Below are 21,353 nucleotides of genomic sequence, written 5' to 3'. Positions count from 1 at the left end.
ATTGCATAAGATCAGAACAGGTAAAATGAGACAAAACAATTTTCCAAGGCTTTCTGTCCACTTATCTTTACTTTTTTACTTAACACAATAAAGTTTATTCTGCTTGGTGCATGGGCTTGGTTATTACTTTAGTTTGATAATACCTGTCTACATAAAATAGGTTAAGAACAAGTCCATTTAACAATGCATGTTTTTCTAAAGTGTATTTTACATTTGTTGTACTTTGTCAAAATTATGCACAATTAACTACTTCAGTGACTGAAATAAAATGAAGGGGAGAAATATAAAATTCAGATGCCTTGAAAAAAAGAACTACTTCCATTTTCTTGAGTTTGCCTCTGTCCCAGGGTTAAAAATTTTCACTTTTTTTTTTTGCATATAATGGACCCAGCAAAAACAGGCTAATTAAGTGGAATCTATCTTCCCTCTCATGTTTTTTAGCAGGTCACAAGCAGCTGCTTTATATTACATCTCTGGAGTCAGCTGCTGTAGTTAGCTCTAAGGTTTGTAACCTTTAAAGGCACTGCATTAGCAAGCCCAAACCCCTGTGTTCTTGAGAGTCTTGATGAGAGCTTCCACATATTCACATTCTCTTGGATTAAGTGTAAACAGACCATAAGCGCTCTCCCTGTGCTCCTGATTCAAAACTGCAATATGGGGTAAATGTTCAAAATCAGGGAGACAGCTTCTCCTCGTATGCTGTCCTCAAGTTCCCAGTAAGTATTCAAAGAAGCATATGTCCTGTGGTCTTTACTTCTGGCCTTTGGAAAACTATGCTATACCACAAAGAATTTGCATGGACATATATGTGTTTTCTTCCAATTTAGGTTACTTTCTGCAATGGATACCACTGTCTCTTTAGAGAAGGTGCCCAGTGCTTTTTCACTGTTTGAGCACTTTGCAGACAGTCCAGGACAAAGCAACCAACACTCCTTACAACATGTGGCTGGTAAGAAACTCCGGATATTGTCTTCACAAAAGCTAACATTTTGGCAATACTTCGGAAATTTCAGGAAGCTAAAAATAGAATATATGAGAAGCGTAGATTTGCAAACCATGTAATTAGCAATCAGAGTTGAATGTAAAATGAAGTTTAATTGTGCACAAGTGTTTGGCTTATAGTAGGTACAGTAAGATGAGCAAGAGGGAGAAGTGCTAAACTGGGGGATTCTTGCATCATTTAGACATCTGTACCTCAGACAAGCTGAAAGTCTTGATCTCTAAATCTCCCAGGGCTAAAGAAGTTGCTTTTCCTTGTATGCAGAGATAGAAGAAGCAATCAAAGGGTCTCCTGAACTCTCTTCCTCTGAGGGTGGCAGTCCCAGAATGCTTGTTGTGGGAATGAGAGCAGGGGGCTGTTTGATGGCTGAGTTCCCTGGACTTGTCATGGGTGAATGGAGGCACCTGAAATTCCCAAGGGATGTGAAAGGGAAAGTCATTAATTACAGCTCTGCTGGGGAGGGTGGTAGTAAAAGTTGCACTTGAGAAAGAGGTTTACTTATCTCTGTCTGATATTTCATGTCCTTTAAAAAGCCTGACTGGGTTTTCTGCTCTGCCTGTATATATAGGTATCTTATCTAGATCTATCAGCTGGACAGCTGTCAACAAAGATCTTCTCAGCACCATTTTGTGGATTCATTTTCTTCATAATGGGACCCCACTCCAGGGTTTCTTTTCAAGAGAACAGTGGTTTAGGGATCTCATATCTCACTGTCATGCTTTGTGCCCTCCCATTCATCATCACATGTGCCACTGCCATCATAGTCACTCCCTGGACTTTGAAGGGAAGCCCCTTTCTCATGTGTTTGGTCCCTGAGCACTGAAACTAGAGCTTTAGATTCCTTAAGTTACTTTGTTCACTGGCTGAATTTTCAAGACTAATGGGACATTGGAGAAGTGCCCACCTTGTGCGGACTCTCTGGTGTCTAATAAGGGCTGAGAGTAGCAGTGTCAGTATGGGGAGACTGTCTCTCTCCTCCACACCACTGCTTTTATTAGACTTGGAGAAACTCAAATATATCTGAGATGTTAATGTCCTTGTCAGATGTGTATGAGTTTGCCTGTGGCATGTGAAGCTTCTCTGGTGAAGCTGGACAGGCATTTGTGTATGCAGCATTATCTCAGTGTCATTGTTTTAGGAAGTCAGACAAAAAGACCATTTTTGTAACTCGCTCTGCCAGTTAACTTGCTGGTGTAAATGTGCTGTGTTTCTTGGCTTAGTTCCTAAACCTCCTCTTGCAGTCCCATGGGTGCAGTCGTTCATTTTTCCTAGGCCGCTGCCTGCTGGCAGGGTCATACAGGAGAACAGAGCCACATACTTCTTTTTTCCACAAGCTACTCCAGCATTTATTTCCCTAAACTGCTGAAGTCTGCTTTCTGGTTTAGTTTGCCTTGGCTACTGAATTTGCTGGCTACAGACCAGTTTGCTTTGACAAGCTGCAAATTAATAATTGTCCATAGTAAGAGATCTTCAAAGCTCCTTATTCTTTATGCTTACTTAATATCTAACATACTTAATTTTCTGTCTTCACTTTTACTGCAAAGTATTTTGACTGCTATAATGATTTTTACTTTGGCAAGCAGTAGATGTAAAAATTGATGTGTTTTTGCTCATTTGTTTGATAGTTTGTTTTTTCAAGATTACAACCTTCCTGAAGGAAAACAGTTACATGTATACATGAAACTTGATTTGGAATTGAATGGCTATGAATTTATCACATACTGGGGACCATTTTCAGACACTTGGAATTTTATTTGACTGAAGCCATATGATGAAATGCATGTGATTGTGCCAGGTTTCTTCAATCCATGTCTTTTCCTTCAGAAAGAATCATGTTTTACAGAACAATTTCATAGAACATTATTTTCACCACTTCAGAAACATCTTCCTTCAAAATGCCCTCCATTTCCAAATTTCCCATATCTACTAATGAAAAGCCCTTTTCCCTCAAATTCTTCCTCCTTTCATGTAATCCATTTCCACTCGTAAATGTATTAGCATGAAAAAAAACCCTTGCAGCATGCTGATGAACATAAGGGAACCCAGGTTCTGCCTCAGAATAGAAGAGTGGGAATAATTAAAAAAAAAAAAATTTTCAAAGCCCACTGCAAGTCCTGGCCTTTTGTACTGGAAGGCAAAGACCTTTGCTGATAGTTACAAAGTTCCAAATAGAGTCACAGAGGAATGTATCTGCTCTCCTTCAAGTACACAATACCAAGGAAATATTGTTTCTCATTACACTGGAAAACACACGGATTACAGTGGAGATTACACAGCATGATGGAAAACTTCCTTACACCACAGGACCTCAACGAAAACTGAACTGATGAAAACACATGCCACTTTTCTGTTGAAAAATATCATGTAGCCAAACTCATATTGCAAATAGATAATTTTTTCAAATTAAAATTCATTTAAAAGGGACCACTTAAAAGAGGATAATGCATAAATGTTCTGTTTCTGAAGAGAATAGTTCAGCTCCTTGTTTTGAAATTGCTTCCTATCAAATTGTTTCATATTATGCAAAAGGAAATTAGAAATCAAATGTTTCTTAGTATTGCTGAACTGAATTTTGATCTATGATTTTTTTCAGAAGTTTCATTCAGTAAACTAGCTTCTGTTCAGATCTGGCATAATAATAGATCTTGCAACTCTGGGGTTTCTGTGATCAAAAATAGTGGTTTCTAGGCAACTTCATGGGGAAAAAAATGGTTTCCCCACCATGTCCACTGAAAGGAAGTATTTTCCTAAAGATGATAAATTTCTTAATTGCCAGCTCTAGATGCAGTCAAAAGACAAAATGAGGATTGTTTTTAGCAATAAGAACGATAATTTTTTTTTCAATGGGAAGCAGATGTAATGCTACTGTACTGGTAGCTCTCTGTATAAATCATAAGGAAACAGCCAGCATCTGCATTTGCCTTGTTCATGCCACAGGGGATTATCATCATTACTGTGGAGATAACTGAAAGGAAAACTAAAGCTTTCTGCTGAAATTCTAAGAGAATTCATGAAATATGGAAATTTACTGGGTGAAGAAATAGAACCATGTATTTTCGTTCCCTGCAATCATTTTAACAATTATCATCTTTTGGGGCTTTTTGCTTCTTTCTTTGCCCTCCCTCTCTTCTATGACATAATCACAGAGGCGAACAATATCTCATCTGGGGCTGGATCTGTGTCAATCAGGAGACAAAAGTTTGTGTGAAAGCTGGGGAGTCTTGGAAATCTTTGAAGCACTTGTGAAGAATGATCCCGGTAGCCCGATGGGGTTTCGGTGCTTTGGCAGAGTTCAGCTTCACCTGCAAACCAAGGATTCTCAGTCCCCTGTGCCTGTGGGGAAATGACCATGGCAGAAAGGAGTACCAAGCTGTGCCTGTGCAGTAGGAGCCCACCCCAGAGCAGGGAGGACCCCAGAGTGTGGGGAGCCTCCTGCTCCCCAGTGCAGTCAGGGCCTTCTCTGCCTGAAGCACATCCCTGCTACTGTCAGTGGCACTGAGACGCTGCATGGATCCCCTCCTGGTGTGGCAGGTCCTTTCCACTGCCCACGTTTCCAGGATCAGTACACATATCATTGTGGAGGAGGGTATAGGCACACACTTTGTACTGGGTTTGGGTGGTCCCAGTACTAGGACTGCATCTTATTTTGCCCACACTTGTGAGGGAAATAGGGGGATTCCAATGCTGAGCAGATACTTTTTTCTGTTCCTAGTTTATGAGGATCTGTTGCTCTAAGACTGCACCAGTATTCTGTATTTCCTGCTATATTTGCTCTCTGGAAATATGCAACCTGAGTGACAATAAGCAATTGGGTTGACTCATGAATTTGTAGGTAATTTGGCTGAAAACACAGGAGCATGTATAACCATGGGAAACTTTCCTCTCAGTCCCGCAGACACCGACTGTCATACCTCAGGAGCCAAACTCAGCCACCAGCACCTCCATTGCCGTCTACTGGGCTGTGAATGATGGGGACACCATTGACTGCTTCCAGGTCTACTGTACAGAGGAGCTGCAAGCCAGCAAAGACGCAGGGGGTGCGTAAGGTCTTGCTCTTTCTGCCCTGGCCTGGGGTAAGCAGATGGGAGGATGAGCTGCAGGGGACATGGGAAGAACAATGGCTGTGAAAACATCATGTATAAAACCAAAGATAGGCAATGGTGGGGGAGATCGTGAGGAAGATGCTGGTTCTTCTCCTCCCCTTTGTCTCCACAAATGCAAGAAAATATCATGCTCTGTAAAGTCAAGGGCAGTTTTCACCTGTTGAAGTGCCTTTTCCTTAAGAGGCCTGACACCAGAGAGGATGTGTCCATGCTGCCCCATTGTTACTCATGGGGACTGCAGCCAGAGCTCCCAAGAGGAGAGGTTTCATTATGCTTTTAGGACCCTGCATGTGCTTCAGAAATATGTCTTCCTTGAAAAAGCATTAGGAGGCATTTCCACATGTAGGCAGAAATTTTTTTCAAAATATTTCAAACATTAAAATTAAAGTTTAATAAAGGGAATTGAAATGCTCATTTGTTAAAAAGCTCAAAGCAGACCAGGCTCTGCACAAATCCATGTATGCATATACATGCAGGCTAAAGGATGTTAACGGCTTTTTGTAATATGTAATTATACCTAAGTGCTATATAGTTCATTATGAGGAATTGTTTCTACAGAGTGGTGACACCAGGGTTGGTGACTGCTGGTTGCACGTCCCAAACTTGCAGTCCAGTAGGACTGAGGGCAATAATCTCCACTTGCCATGAATGGCATTTGTGTACTCTTAACTCAAGGGTGTGTCAAAAGCTTTCTGTCAGTCAGAGTGAAATATGGAGACCTTAACTAGTAATAATTTCTGGATCTTCTTCAATTGACTGTTTTTAATATGCTATTTGAAAGGCTTAGTTGTAAGCCTTAGCAGTGCAACAAGTGTGAGGTCCTGTGCATGTGTGTCCTCCTAGCCTTAGTGGAAGAGTACAGAGTGACAGTGAAAGAGAGCCACTGCATTCTGGAGGACCTGGAGCCAGATCGCTGCTACAGTGTGTGGGTCATGGCTGTGAATGGCACAGGCTGCAGTCTACCCAGTGATAAAGCCATTTTTAAAACAGGTATGTACATTTTTTGTCATTTGATTATTACAAGTTTCAGGTCTTTAGACTAATTTAGTCCACAGTGTTACTGACACAGAAGAAACTGCTTCATTTTGCCCATCTGGCAGATAGCAGGCAGTTCATGGTCATTGCTCTGTTTGCTAAGAGATAGTGGCACAATGGCTCCTGAGAGGAAACTTGAAGGCATTTAAATTTGAAGACGTTTCCAGTGTTGGACCACACGGTTGAGGCATCAGGGCAGCACACTACGTGTTTATCTTCTGAGTGCGTTGCACTGCTCCATGGAAGCTCTGGGAAAGCCATCTGGCTGCTCCCTGCTGCTGCTCCCTCTCCTGCCCACAGTGGAGGAGATGGCTGCAGCTGCATGTTTGCCTCCCTCCCTGAATACATCTATGTTGCATTGATTTAAAGTATTAATTTTTCAAGGGAAGGACTGCTTTACTGAGGTTACATGCTGTGTCTTGCTCAGTGGGACACAAACCTCAGGTGTGCCTGAGAGGCTCTGCTGCTGTTTAAGTAGTATAAATTGAGATGAGTAACTAGATGAGTATTGCTTATGAGCTTCATTTGACTGATTAAGTTTTCTAAGCATTAATTTCTTTAATAATTTGTATTGACAAAACTATTACTTCTTGAATTGCAAGCAAGGAGAAGCATCCTTGTCTTTGAGGCCCTCCTGTCAGACAATTTTTTCAGTGCTGCAGGATAAAAACAATTACTCCATTCCTGAAGTCACCAATAGAGGCAAGGATTTCTAACAATTTCATAGCAAAAAATGCTGTTCCACACTGAGCTTCTTGTTGAAATTACTTGGCAGCAGCCACAGTTTCAAGCCTTTTGCTTAATCTACTAGACTTCACATGTGTTGGTAATTCTCCCCGATACTTAATTTGTGATTTATATTTTAACAAAGGTTATTTTCCAGAGAACTCAAAGGGGAAATTCAAAATTTTGGCCACAGCAATACAACTGTGAACATAGTGCAGACTTTCTGCCAAATGCACATATAATTATGAGTTACTGCTAGCTAATAAATCATAATTTTAAAAGGGGGTTTTCACTCTTCTGAAACCATTATTTTTAAGAAGTCTCTTTGTCTTTTGATGTCAGGCTTACCATACTTTTTTTTTTCCCTAAAAACTGAATCGTTCTAAGAAAAGTTAATTTATATGAGTCTTTAATGGCTTCCTTCAGCCTGTTTCTTTAAGAAAACAAATAAACTGGGTAAAATGTGGGCTTATTAAACACCTTCCCTCAAAGCTCAGCTGCACTGTGTGCATGAGGGAGATAGAGTGCTTGAGCCCCAGATGGACTTCTGGGGACACTGCTAAGGACAGGCTGATGCAAAATTGCTGCATCTTTTCAACACCGAAGGCAGAAAGATGAGCACCAGTAATGGAGGCCAGTCCTTCAGTGGGAGTCCAGCTGCTTTGATACAAAGATAAATTTTAATTCTTCAAGTAGCCTAATAAACTCAGCAGCAAGAATGTAGAGTTTATTTTTAGTAATTCAGATTAAAAGAGAAATAATTTGCTGATATATGCAGTTTTAGGAATATACACCTTAATAGCTGAACAAAGCTGAGACTCTTCCAGTTGTTGGGAATGCTCACAAAATTTCTCTGTTGGCACTGCACCCATGGAAGTGTCAGTGTAGCCTGGAGAGTTGTGGGGAATGCAGTTAGATGCTGTTGTAGCATCCCCCCAGAACCCCCTGACTCTTGCTCCTCCACCTCTCAGACTCGGCTTGTCCTTCCCTCCACTGAGGAACACTCTGTTTTCAAACAGTATTTTCTGTGAGGGGATGATGCTCGAGGGAAGAAGCATCCCTCTATCCCCCTGACCCCTCCCCACAACTGATCTCCTGGTGATCTCTCCTTGCAGTCCTAAAGACACAGAAGTGGACACACCTTCTGCTGTTGCTCAAAACCTGCATGATTTTCACCCTGTTGGCTCTTTGCCTCTTATACAATCACTTACATGAGTTCCAGAATATTACAATAAAATTAGATTATGTATTCTAGCTGCAGTTAATTTTTTTACAAAACCTCAGAAGCACAGTAACAGCTTTTTCTTCAGCTACTCTTTAGACAGATATTTTCAAATTACAGTAAAAAAGTTTAATGTCTTGTGACATGCTTTTTACACATACATACATGGAGGTATGTGTGTAAGCTACTGAATGCAGGTATTAGGGGATTCAGCTGTTAATTTTTCTTTCTTTAGCAAGGATGTATTTAGAAACAGACAATAATCAAATTTACCAAGAGAGATCTATCGCTAAGGAATCTACAAAGAGGTATTACCAGATGATGGTCTATCCCACAAATGCATTGTTCTGCTAAACATGCACATTAGCTCTTTCTGTAGTAAAACATAAGTAAATCTTAACCTGAACTGCTAACCTCCTGATTTTCACTAAACAAGGAAACTGTTTAATATTTGTGGGTGTTTTTCTTTTTTTCCTAGTAAAAGCAAACCATTTTTCTTAAAAAAACAGAATGCACCTGGAATGTTTCCTGGAATGTAGTTTTATTCGCTTATCTTGTCATAAAATCATCTAGTCCCTACTTTTGTCTTAGGCTTCCTATTTGGAACCCCAAAAGAAAAAATAATTTTTATTTTTTTAAATTAGTACCCTTTATTTTAGAATTGGCATTAGGACTGTTTATGTGAGTTTCACAACAGGTTGTAAGGTGTTTTCCAATGCTATTTCCCATAATGGGAAAAAACAAGAGAATACAACTGATCCATTTTCAGCCTACAGCGTTGAATGTGCCGTTTCACACAATAGCTTTTGATTACTTGCAGCTAGTGCATTATTTTATATTCCCTTTTCTATATTGCAGTTGGGCCTGTAGCGCTTAAACAGAATCTCTAAAAAGGAGAAATTACGGGACAGAATTTTAGCTTTGCAAAAATAATGAAGACATAATTAAACAGAAAGTCAGCATCTCCCTGTAATTTTTGCAGCAGCACATTTTTTCCTGGTGCAGGGACTGCTGAGGACAGGATTGAGATGATGCTGAGAGCTGTAGGCAGTGCTGCTCCGTGCTCTGCTCCTTGCAGGTTGGCAGAAATGAGGAAACATTGCTTGAGGAAAAGCAATTTACCATTCTAAGGATGTGGCAAGTGCACAACTATTCACAATTACTTTCCCAGCGTGTTTTTATTGTTTGTTTTCCCTGTAATGTAGCCCTCTGCCATTCAAATACAAACAAGCAAAAGATCACTGCTGGATGGGCAAAAATCTATCGCGTGGGTTTTCACGGAGGTGACTGTTCCTTCCCTTCCAAAGATGCCCCTCGGGCACCCTCCTCGCAGCACAGCTAACATGTCCTTGTGTCCCCAGCACCCGCTGTGCCCACCATCAAGGCCGAGGACTGCACCGTGTGCTGGGACACAGCCACCGTCCGCTGGCGCGCCGCATCCCCGTCGGCCGAGTCCTTTATCCTGGAGTACTGCCGGCAGCACTCGCCGGAAGGAGAAGGCCTCAGGTCAGTCCGCGCCCCCGTGAGGCGGCCGCTGAGGGCCGTGCTGCAGGCCGCGGCTCCTTACGCTGGAGATGATTCTGCCTGCAGCCGCGCAAGGAAGAAATCTGCTTCTCTGTGCTGAGAAATTTAAGGGGCAGGCACTAATCTGTGCAATTAGGCTGAGACATAAAAATACTTCCTTTTCGTTCTGCTTAACCGGACAATCGCTTTCATCTGGGGCCAAAAGGGCGGAGATGATGCGCTGTCTGCGAAGTTTCGGGGCTGCGCGGGGCAGTAATCGCGGCCCCGCAGCTGCCGGGGCAGGGCAGCTCCACGGGAAGGCCAGTGATGGAGGAGCATGGGCAGTGTGCCCTTCCCTTTGTCGAGAGCCAGACGGACGTCATCTCTGGGCGTAGCAAGGGTGATACGGGTGTCTCAGTAATACTGGTGACCCATCTGTGTTGTCTAGCCTCACAACGCACCGCTGAGCTCGGTGCTGCCTGGCTGTGCAGGCCTGCCACAGAGCTCAAAGAGTAGTTTTGAAATTCAGGGTAGTGGCTGTTTGTGCCACACCTTCTCTGCTTTCCCCTATGCTAAGCTGTGCTGCATGGAGGAGAGGACAAGGAGGGATGTTGGCCCCCTGAGCTGGGTAACTGCGGAAATGCAGGGAAAATTGTTGGAGAATCGTAGAATCTTAGAATAGCCTTGGTTGGGAGAGACCTTAAAGATCATCTAGTTCCAACCCCTCAGCTGTAGGCAGGGAATTATGTGGTGGTCTGCATGTCCTTAGGGCTTGGGAGTCTTTGTTTGCCTTATAAAAACAGTGACAATATTCCAGCAAAATACAGCTGCACAGGTCTGAGAAGTTTTGTAGAGAGGGGTGACTTGCCATACAGAGCCCTGTGGAAGAGCCTCAGCCCAGCTGAGGTTGTCTTTTTCACTTCCTGAGAAGCTTGATTAGGGTCTTCACCTATGGGCTAGTTCACATGGACATAATGAAGATGGGGTAGACAGGCAAGAGCTCCTTGAAGAGGAGGGAAGGGCTTCATGCCCTGCAGTCAAAATTAGTTAAGTGGACTGAAGCATTCTTAGCTTTGTAGGAGAAAAGTATAACTGTGAAATTGTGAATGCCTTGCTCCTTACAAAAGTAGGCTGAAAACTGAAATTAAAAATTTCTGTGTGGGTGGGAGACTTTTTATCATGCAGTACCAGTGTGCTGCATTACTGCAATCAAGGAGAGATCTCGCCCAGTTCTCCTTCTTGAAGAGGCTTGCTGTGTTTCGTACCTATTTTGTGAGGCCATCAGGTCCCTGTCAACCTGCCAAAGTCACTGTTGGTCAAAGATAATGGAGCTGCTGCTGAAACATATGCTGGTTGTTTGTCCTCAAGTTTCTGTGCTGTTATTGAAATTGACTTTTTTTTCTCAAAATTAAACCAGAAACTGTGCTGATTTCTGCAATCCATGAGCAAGGTGTTGGTAACACCAAGTGTTTGCTTGTGTGGTGATAAATGTGGCAAAAAAGATTCCAGAACAGGCCCCTTTGCTTTCTCAAGTGACCTTGTGTTAAATCTAACGTGTTTATAATTATTCTGAGTCACATTTGACTTTTTGGCCTCCCTGTCAGCAGAAGCTGGCCTTTAACTGAGACAAGTGTGAAAACTTTCCACAGGACAAAATAATGAATTTTCTCAGAATTGCTATAGCTTAAAATTCTCTATTTGTAGAAGGGCTTTGACCTCTTTTTGTATGTCAAAGACAATGTTTTATCACTTACTTTCCCTGAAAACAATTTCCCTCTTTTTTCCCCTAAATCTACCCCCTGGGAATAACCTGGAAATCTTCTGTAGTGTCACAAGTTGTTACAGCGATGGAGAAATTTATTTTAAAGATTTGTATTTAAGATTTTAGATAAAGTTGAGGGGGGGAAGAGCCTGCTGGTAGGTGGAGAACTGCCTGAACTCGTATCCAAGGCCCCCAAAGGTGCAATTTAGAATTAGATATTAACTTGAATAGAAGTCAATCAACTTGACTAGAAGCCAAGTACCTATATAAGGTAGAATAAAACTGATTCTATGCACACCCAGAATATTGGTCTAAAATCTTGTAGAGTCTCCTGGGGGTTTTTGTGTTTTGTTTTTGTTTTGTTTTTTTTTTCCTTGAAAGCTTGGAGTCTATCCTTCACAGGTTTCCTGAGCAACATGGGGGATCGGCCAAATGTGGCGCCCTCTCACACACAGCCTGTGCCTTTTGTGATAGCAGCAGCCCTGGAGCTAAGCAATTTCCCAGTCCCTGGGTGGGAGTTCAAACACATTTCTCAGCAACCCTAGAAGGTTCATTCAGTTGCTGCTGCAGGCACAGTGTGAAAGCAGAGGTCAGGGAAGAACATTCAAGAGAAGTTCAGGAGAAGGCAGCATGGTCCCATCCCCATAAGGCTGCTTTCACAGTTGTCATTCTGAAGGCTCACCCAAGGTAAAGGACACTGCCAAGGGAACAAACAGTGAGAAAGGCCCTCATTGAACAGCTAGAGACGTCGTCTTAAGTCAGCAGCATGTAAACTTCAGCATGCCACAGAATCACAGTGTGGCTGAGGCTGGAAGGGACCTTTGGAGATCACCTAGAGTAACCCCTGATCAAGCAGGGCCCCCTAGAGCCAGTTGCCCAGGATGTTTTTGATTAACTCACAGAACATCCTTGGAGCAATCCCGGCTCCCCAGGGAGAGAATATGAACCATATCTGGAAATGAAACCTCACTAAAGTTTCCTTTCAAATACTGTCAAAAAACAAAGCAAACCAAACAAACAAAAAAACCCACAAAACACCAATTGTGGGAAATAGATTTGTAGAAGGCCCACACAGTATGCATCCATATGCAAACTTTGGGATAAGAAATGCTGACTTAGAAATGCTATGGAATACGACAGATATTGTTGAGAGACAAATGGAACTAGAAAAAAGTTTCAAAAGATGGCCTTGCAAATAAGACTAGATACTTTGGAGAAATAGAACTATGAAAGCTGTATTGTGGTAGGACCCATGAGGGGTAGTTTTAGATTGGCTTTAAGGCATCTACAGCATGGTGTGACAAAAAGCTGACAGGCCAAGAAACACTTGTATTGTGTTTACAAATGTACACAGTGTATTGTAATTAGGAAAGAATTGGCTTCTGATTGTGATGGCGGCGTGAATTATCACATCTGTAAGTCAGAATCATTTATCACATCACAAGGCGTCAATTATCACATCGCAGTCATGATGCATTTTCCCTCCCTTCCACAGTCTCACCCTTCTCATGAGACTGAAAATGGAATAAAAGTTTTAAAACGCCTCTCAGTTGCCCCATGTCTAAGTCAAGAAAAAGGTATTATCCAACACCCAACCAACCAAAACATACAAAAAAACCAACCAAGCAACCAAAAAATCTCCACCCAAATCTACATTTTCCCTTCTTTCTGTCTTCTTGCCAGCTTGTCACCTGAGGGGCATAATTTCATATAAAATCACCTTAAATCTTCCACGAAAATGAGTCCCTGGCCTGCTGCAGTGGTTTTGAAGCTCTTTCCCAGGTTTAATATTTTTCCAGAATCTTTATGAGTGACGCTTTGAAATGTTTCTTTCACTTTCAAGAGCTCTGCTATTTTCTTACTGTTCAGCCTCTTTGTGTTGAGAAGTCAATGGAGTTGTGGGTGGAAGATGGAAAGCTGTGAGAAATGTAGTCCAGGGATTAGGTATGTAGGCAGTTCAGATGGAAAGCCTGTGTCACATCTTGAGAAATTCGTAAGACTCAGGGAGGCAGAAATAAGTGCAGTATGTGGTGAGCTTGTGAAAGTGGAAGTTACTGAATGTCATCCTCTCTGACAGTGCAAGACCAGCACTTCTAGGGAATGAAATTTTTAGGTTCCTTATGAAGCAAGTCTAATGCTGGAACAAAAGGAGCAAGTCTCCCTCCTCTTTCATTGCCAACATGGTAGTCATGGTAGCTCAGGAAACAGGGTGTTGGAAACGCAGAGCCTTCCTTCTCTCTAACTCTTGCCAATTGCAGATAGCAGCAAGCAGGGGGTGTTTTGGTGACCTAATCCCAAACAGCCTGAGCTGGGACAGAGGAGAGAAGAGGAAAGGAGGCATGTGGCACAGCTGGGAGCAAACTCAGAGCTGTTTGCTCTTTATTTTTAGCTTCAAGAGCCTTTTTCCACTCATGGTGCACCCTTTCTGTATGCTTCCACATGTATCTTGAGAAGCTTGCATACTTTCACCCTAACTCCATATCAGTGATAGCAGCACAGCTCTGGAGGTACTGTTTCAGTGGGATCTTGGGGGTGGGAATGACAATTATAGCACAGAGGGTGTTGTGAATCACTGCAAGGCATATCGTTTGCTGGGTTCAGGCAATATTAAAAAATATCCCCTAGATGTTGTTTCCTTTAAATAAATAAGGATGCTGATGAGAAAAATGAGCATGAAAACACAGTATCAGATGTCTCTAAAACCAGAGAAATCACAGATTTAACATAAAACTGCGACTATAATATTCCTTGGCAAGTTAAAGGTGAAGGAACATGCAAGTCCTTTTTGTTCTGCTTTAAATAGCGTGTACCTGATATTTGAAGAGTGGATTTTCAGTCTTACAGATTCATCTTACAATGAGAGAGATTGGAAGGAGATACTTAAAATATTTAACTTCGAATGCTTCTTGACTTTCTGTGCACTAATTTCTGTATCAACAATACCAAGAAATTGAGAGGACAGTGCAAGTAAGATAACATTTAATCAAAAGACCAGGATGCCTCACGCTTTGATAACAACATTATTACATCTCAAATCATCTCTAAAGTGGGCAGGTGTATATAAAGTAGAAACTATCTGACATTAGAAGTGTTGTAGGTGGATTTCTTTTTCTTTCAAAATTACAGTTCGCTACTTAAGGTGAGCTTGAGGAAGATCCATCTGCAATGCTTGTTACAAGAAATCAGAAATGAAACAGCCTTCCACCAACACAGTCAGGATGCATTTTCCCTCGCCTTCTCCTACACATAACCTGTATGCTGTAAGCTATGCACTAATCATACCTTCTCCTCATCCTTGCTTTTGTGGAGTCAATTAAAGCATGATAAACTACTGTGATTGCTGGGGACCCCTTAGTATTCACTCTGCCCCTTCACCCTACCCTGACAGGAGAGGCAACAGACAACAAGACTTATTTCTTCTTTGCATGCAGCTTCTTTTGCTCTTGGATCTGGCTCAGAATGTAGCAAATGAAATTCCTTCTTGTCAGCATATTCTGTTTCATTAGTTGGCAGCAGCAGGACTGTTTTTAAGCCTTAATCATAGCTAAAATTGATGGGCTCTTATTCTTAGGCAGCTTAAAGCTGGCTGAAATAGATTACCAAGCAGATAATGCTTTCAAAAATTCTGATCACCGTTTTACTGTTCAGATCTGCTTGAAGTCAAGATTTTTCTGTCTCACTATTATGACTGAAAAGCAGCATGCTATTGCCCTCTTATTTAAACATGCATCCAAATTCTGATTTGGTGAATTTAGTATTTGTAAGAGACCAAAGTCTGAACTTCGATTACTGACCCTATTCTGAAAATGACTGGACCAAACATGTTTTCTACACTTCAGATTATTAATACCCCAAGTCTACTCATTATACCACAATGTAACTATCTAATTGGATTTAGAAGTGATTTTGTGTTTTATTATTTAATCATCTGATAAATAGTACATAGTGAAAAAGAAGATCTCCTAATTTCTTTGGAAGGATAATGACTTACATGACATTTTCCAGAAGACAGAAGAAGGAGCCATGTACAGGGCATCACTGTGCTTAAGGCATGCTGATCTACATAGTGCTACAGACAGCTTTTAAGGAATAGCTTAGCATATCCTCTTTTCATGTCATTTGTAACTCTGCTCAAAACTCCTCTCTGGTGGTCTGTGCTTCGGATTCACATCAAAGATGTCAGTGTGCTGCTTTTAAGGAACAGATTGAGTGAGCCTTGCCTAGGAAGCATGGACAAATTTCTTCAAAGCTTAGATGCCTACCTCTTTTCCCCTGCCTCTGCTTCTGTCCTTTCTCCCCTTTCATATTTGCCTTTCTCAGTTCCCATCTTTTAGTTTTCTTCAATCCATCATTTTTTTTCTCGTCCCCTATACTCAAGTCTAAAGAGGTTGTGTTCTCATCAGTGAATTCATCAGGTTACACCTCTTCCCTAAACCTTTCAGCCTGCTGTGTTGTCAGTGTCTAGCTGAAGTGGTCTTGTGGTCAGGGCCCTGGTGAGTCATGAGGGTGAAGCAAACTATGCAATTTCTGCCATTTGTCTTTACTACATTAGTTGCAGCATTAATGTAACACATTCCCTGAAAATAGTATAGTCTTGTGCTGATCATGCCAGAGCCCCAGACTCTCTGAAAGTCTTTTAAATTGAAGGACCAGATCCCAGAAGCAGCCAGTGCATTTTTCTCTACGCTTTCAATTGCCCTTAATGACAACTGCCAGTGCAAAGTACCTGTCACAGACTAATAAGGATGACACACCAGTCTTTTCTGAAGATGCCATCCTCCTAGAAAGAGATCTCTGTGGTGTAAGCAGGAATCTGGTGTATTAAGAGCTGTGAGATTTTACCTTGATGTGATAAATGCAGCAGAAGCAGGCATGTGAAAAATCCCGATGGATGAGCACTGATTATTCGTCAGTTTGTAGTGCTCTCTGGTGGGATATGTGTGTAAAAACAGTAACCCCTAATGAATAGAATGATCTGATCTGACTGCAGACTCGCTTGCCTTACCTCCTCTGGGGTCACAGCAATTTATGCTGGAAAAAGTAATTTATTTATTTATTTAGTCTGTTTAGTCTAGCTTCTCACAGGGGCATTGCTTGCTACTGTGGAGAGAGATCATCGTGGGCTCCACTCTCCTGAGATGGAAGGGAAAGTGTCTTGCTCACTCTCCCATTGTGGAATTTAAATACTTGCCTTTTAGATTCCTAAAAGCATTTCTGGGAGGAAATTACCTACTTTATAGAGATAAACAATCTTTACCTGCAGACATACAATGCAGAGCATGTATATTGTCTGGCTTTGCTGTTATCATAAGAGGCACAAAAATGAGGAAAATCAAGATCCTTGAATCATGTGCAAGAGAATTTTTTAAGCCAATCTGCTGTCAGTGTTGAAAATAAAATGGCATCTTTCTAGCCCTCCAAAATGATTTCACTGATACTTAAAAGCACCTGTGAAGCAGATTGAGTGGGTGCTGACTCCTGCTTTCTAGCAGTGTGTGAAGAAACCAGGGGTAGAGGATGTGAGGGCTGGAGTTCTTGAGGCACTGCACTGGGGACTGCAGTCGAAGCAGGGAACTGTGTGAAGGTAGTTCCTCTGCTCTGCCTCCTGCAAAACTGCCCTGTTAGAGCCCAGGCTTAGCTGTTGAAGGATTTGTGAGAGAGGAGTTCCTAATAAGAAGTTAATCACCACTCTATGATGATTTTATGATGAAGAGCATGATTTCTGTGCTGCCTCAGATAGTGGTATCAATTCTTTTGGATTTGTAGCATGTTCCCAGATAGTAAAGCACAGGTGTATTCAGTGTCGTAACTAATTAATTAAAAGGTGGGTTTTTCCTTCAGAAACTTGCTCATTTTGTAAAGAAAAAGTAGACTTTTCACAGGAGACAGATGAGGATTTGAGTCTGTGCTGCTTAAATTTTATGTGATGAATTATGCCACAAAACCAACATGAAGTGATCATTGCACCTAACGACTACACTGGGTGATAATTAAGATAAAGACAAAGACAATCCCTCAAGTGAAATGCTGAAGCTCCTACATAACCCAGTTGTTTGTGAAAACAATGTTTGTCTTTCTTATTTGGAGCTTCTGTATGGTGTTTGTTATTTCAGTATTAAATAATATGGTTAGGGAACTTAACTGTTGGCATAAAACAGTCTTCCCTAGTTTGGATACCTGCATACATTTTAATGTGTCTTCAACATTTGCAGATCTTTTGCTGGTATAAAGAAACCTGAGCTGAAAGTATCCCTGGAGCCCAATGTGAACTATTTCTTCTACCTGAGGGCTGTCAACCCATTTGGGACAAGTGAACAAAGTGAAGCAGCTCTCATCTCAACTAAAGGTAGATCATAATTTCCTAATGTCAAAACAATGGGCTGGAAGGGCAAAGTAGCCAAACATTTTTCTTTAGAAATTATACCTGAAGTTCCCAATATGGTTGCTGACCAAGTTATTGAAGTTTTTATCTTGTTAACTCAAATTTATATTCCTGGTTTTCCTGCTTAAAATAAGCATAATCATGACTACTTCACTTGAAGTTTGTGTATTTATGTCCTGTGTAAAACTTGTGTGACCTCAGAAGCAAAAAATGTTGAATTCTGTCAGAGAGATGAAGTGATTAAGTATTCTCCAGGGATCTAAGTTTGCTTGAATCTGACAGAGCACAATCAAATAAAAGTTATCGTGACCCTAAAAAAAAACCCTCACAATTAAAACATAATGAAGTTTGAGTGGCAAGGAAGCATGCAAAGCAGTTTTAAAACTCTAAGATTTCCAGATAAATAATGTTATGTATGGTTCTTCAAAATCAGCCTGAAAATTCAAATTTGCTGTTTTGAAAAAAGCAATTGATTGAAAATTATTCAAACTTCTTACATACTCTAAAAGACCTCTTTATCACCTATCTGCATTTCTGAATACTAGACTGCTGTCTCAGTTTGGAAGACTCCTTGCATTTGCATCCAGTTTTCTGTCACTCCTACCCACCAGCAGACACAACCCTGTCCAGCTGAGATAGCTGTAATTGTTGCTTAACATTTTACGATTCACCTCATGTTAATGTAGCCAGCCTCTCAGATCTGGTGTTTCTTTGTCATTAATTGTACCAGGAACTCGATTTCGCCTGCTGAGTGACACAGCACATCCTGCATTGCAAATCTCTTCTAATGCAACAGTGATCCACCTTCCTGAAAAAACCAAACTCACTGGGTGAGTACCAGTATGATGAGCAAAACCATCCTGTGGGGTTCAGGATGGATCCCTCACTTCAATTTTTTGCCAATAGGCATCTTTCACACGACACTTAATTTTGTAGAACTTTTTGAATCATTTTGGTCATGCAGCCTCTGGACTTCATGCAATTGAACCCCCCTTTCAAACACTGCGAAATCCCAGTACTAAGTCAGTGGTGGGATTGATGTACTTGGAAGAGTTCAGTGTCACACTAAGGAATGGCCAGGATGTCAAAGGTAGTGGTACCTACTTGGACTGCTCCATTTGTTTCAGCCCATGGTCACCACTTAATCCATCCAAGTCTCAAAGCAATTTTTTGCTACACTGAGAAGGTCAGCTTTGTGGGCTTAGTTTTTAATACTTTGTGGATAGAAGTAATCCATCTTCCATAGTTTGCTTCTCTCCTGAGGATATTATTGGTAGTGTTTTCCACAGTATTTGTGGCTTGGGAGAACTAGGAATTGCTGCTGGGATATGTTAACAAGATTGTACCAGGCTAGCTCTATCCATTGAGAACATTGCAGTGGGGTGGACATACTGATATCAGTCCTAGGACAAGCACAGGTCCCCTTATATAACTTGTGCTATACTGATATGGCGTCTTAAAATGTGATGAGGAATTACTGGTTTAAGCACTTTTTGTTGCTGTTGCCACTGAATGTACACAATATGTTTGTACTGTGTATGTATAAAACCACCAGACTGTCTAGTTCAAACAAGCGTTCTAAATCTGAGGTCTTTTAGATAAGTCCATCTCAGTGCAAAGATGAAAAGACTCTCAGTTAAATCCTTCATAAAACCTTGCACTTGGAACAACAGAGTACAATTAATTAGTAATTTTATGTGATGCTTCATGATTTGACTGAAAGAAATATCACAATATGGTTTGTATACCACCACACTTTACTGATCGCCTCTTCCACAAACAGGTTTCCTTCAGTCCTGGGTGAACTGCTGCCTGCTCAAGGGTGTCATTACTGGGAAATTGTTGTCTCTGCCTGCAGAAGCTACAGGATTGGGATTTGCTATGAGGCAGTAACACAGAGCAGTGTCCTGGGGTTGAGTGATACCTCCTGGTGCATGAGGTGCTGTCCTACACAAACCAGGTAAAGAGGATTCAGTCTGGTGGTTTGGGAAGTTACTACTCCTTCATGAAAATAAAGCTGGCCAGACACAAGAATCATGAAAGCGGAAAGGATTCTTCAGCTTCCTTTATGTAAATTTGAATAATAAGAAAAGACTATCTCCATAAGATCTTTAGACCTCCTCTCAGTTTAAAAAGTATAAAGCACCTTAAAAAATAAACTCAAAATAGATTATTTTAGCACCCTTTATCCAAACAGTGAATAAAACTTAAAGAACTAGTTTGTTACTGCTCATATCCCAATTTGCTTCACTAAACCCCAGCAAGGGTATTTATTTCAATAAATGCAGCCTTTTTAGAACCTACTTCCATTTGTAGGAGATGGCAAGACTTGATAGGGAATGTTTTCTCCTGCCTTGTCCTTCACAGCAATAGACCCCACCTGCCACTGTGTCAGGACTGCAGGGTGCTGGGGTAGTCTGTGGTAGCAAACCAGTGCAGGGCTGCTTGGAGGTTTGTAAGGCACCACCCTGCTACTTTGTAAAGCTGCTCTTGATCTAAACAAGTGTGCTTTTTTTAGTGTGAAATCATACAGATGTATGAACATTACTAGCTAAATGAAACATCCGAGAGGCTTTTTTTCCTATGAGTCCAAAGATGCCAAGTGAAAAGGCTTGTCAGGATGCCAGGCAGGGCTTGAAGTGATGCCACATTTGCTTTGCCTATGTACTGAGCAAAATGCTGCAGCCACGTGACAGGCTGCTGTATGCAGCCACCTGTTAATAGATTGGAATTGAGTTGCAGGTTATTTCTGGTAAATTGCTATGGGGAGGCTAATTGTATTCTCATTTCCATTTTCCTGCAGCTTTCTTTACAGATTTCTTCACACTGGTGTGATGAGTGATGTCCATGTGACGGAGCACCTGGCCAGGATTGGCATCCTGTTGGATTATAGTAGTGGAAGGCTATTGTTCTTCAATGCAGAGAGAGGACTGGTGCTGTTTGCCATCAGACACAAATTCACTGATGCTGCTCACCCAGCCTTTGCCCTGGAGAAGGCAGGAGTGCTTACCCTGCGCACGGGAATGGAGCTACCAGAGTTTGTGAAGCAGAGCTAATCTCCTGCTTCACAGTTTCCAGAAAACTGGCAAATACAGCATCAGGGGATAGAAAGAGGAAGAGGTATGCCAGGAAGGGATAGGTAGTCTTCACTGATGAATGCTACATGCACAGCTCTCCTTCACATCATCAGCAATTGTAGTTTCTGCTCAGAGAGATAATCACCCTGAGCCTGGAAGAAAATTGACTCCTTCAGGTGGAGCATGCACCTAGTAATACACAGAGAAGTACTTCTAAGGGGATAAAGAAGTTTTGTTAGATACGATAGTGCTAGCTGTCTTTTTAAAGTTAATTATGAACCCGTGTATGAAATAAATGCATTTCTCACTGCAATACATGAAAGTCATTGTTTTATCATTTGCCAGGACAGCCAGAACCTGAATCCAAGATGATGTGCGTGGAAAATGTATAAAAATTTCAACAACTGAAACATGCTTCAGATTGATACACCCTGCGCCATTCTTTGCCAAATCTTTAATGCACAAATTAAGCAAAGTTGATCATGTAGAGATCCTCACATTTGCAAAATGAGGGAGTCCTAAGCTAGTTCTCTGTGTCAGCCA

General features: G+C 41.5%; 1 protein-coding gene across 1 annotated transcript in view; it reads left to right on the top strand.

The window, feature by feature from the left end:
• Nucleotides 1-21,123, top strand: part of CMYA5 (cardiomyopathy associated 5) — a 46,071-nt gene extending 24,948 nt beyond the window's left edge. The window contains exons 6-13 of the mRNA XM_064405235.1: nucleotides 828-949; nucleotides 4,888-5,037; nucleotides 5,947-6,093; nucleotides 9,448-9,592; nucleotides 17,564-17,697; nucleotides 18,464-18,563; nucleotides 19,517-19,693; nucleotides 20,537-21,123. Of these exons, the coding sequence (XP_064261305.1) occupies nucleotides 828-949; nucleotides 4,888-5,037; nucleotides 5,947-6,093; nucleotides 9,448-9,592; nucleotides 17,564-17,697; nucleotides 18,464-18,563; nucleotides 19,517-19,693; nucleotides 20,537-20,789 (1,228 nt within the window). The 3' untranslated portion in view covers nucleotides 20,790-21,123. The remainder of the gene's footprint in view (nucleotides 1-827; nucleotides 950-4,887; nucleotides 5,038-5,946; nucleotides 6,094-9,447; nucleotides 9,593-17,563; nucleotides 17,698-18,463; nucleotides 18,564-19,516; nucleotides 19,694-20,536) is intronic.
• The last annotated feature ends 230 nt before the right edge of the window (nucleotides 21,124-21,353 follow it).

Source organism: Passer domesticus, chromosome Z (genome assembly GCF_036417665.1).
Source record: "Passer domesticus isolate bPasDom1 chromosome Z, bPasDom1.hap1, whole genome shotgun sequence".
Taxonomy (NCBI): domain Eukaryota; kingdom Metazoa; phylum Chordata; class Aves; order Passeriformes; family Passeridae; genus Passer; species Passer domesticus.
Note: the sequence above shows the minus strand (reverse complement) of the source record. Positions and strands in the feature narration are given on the sequence as shown.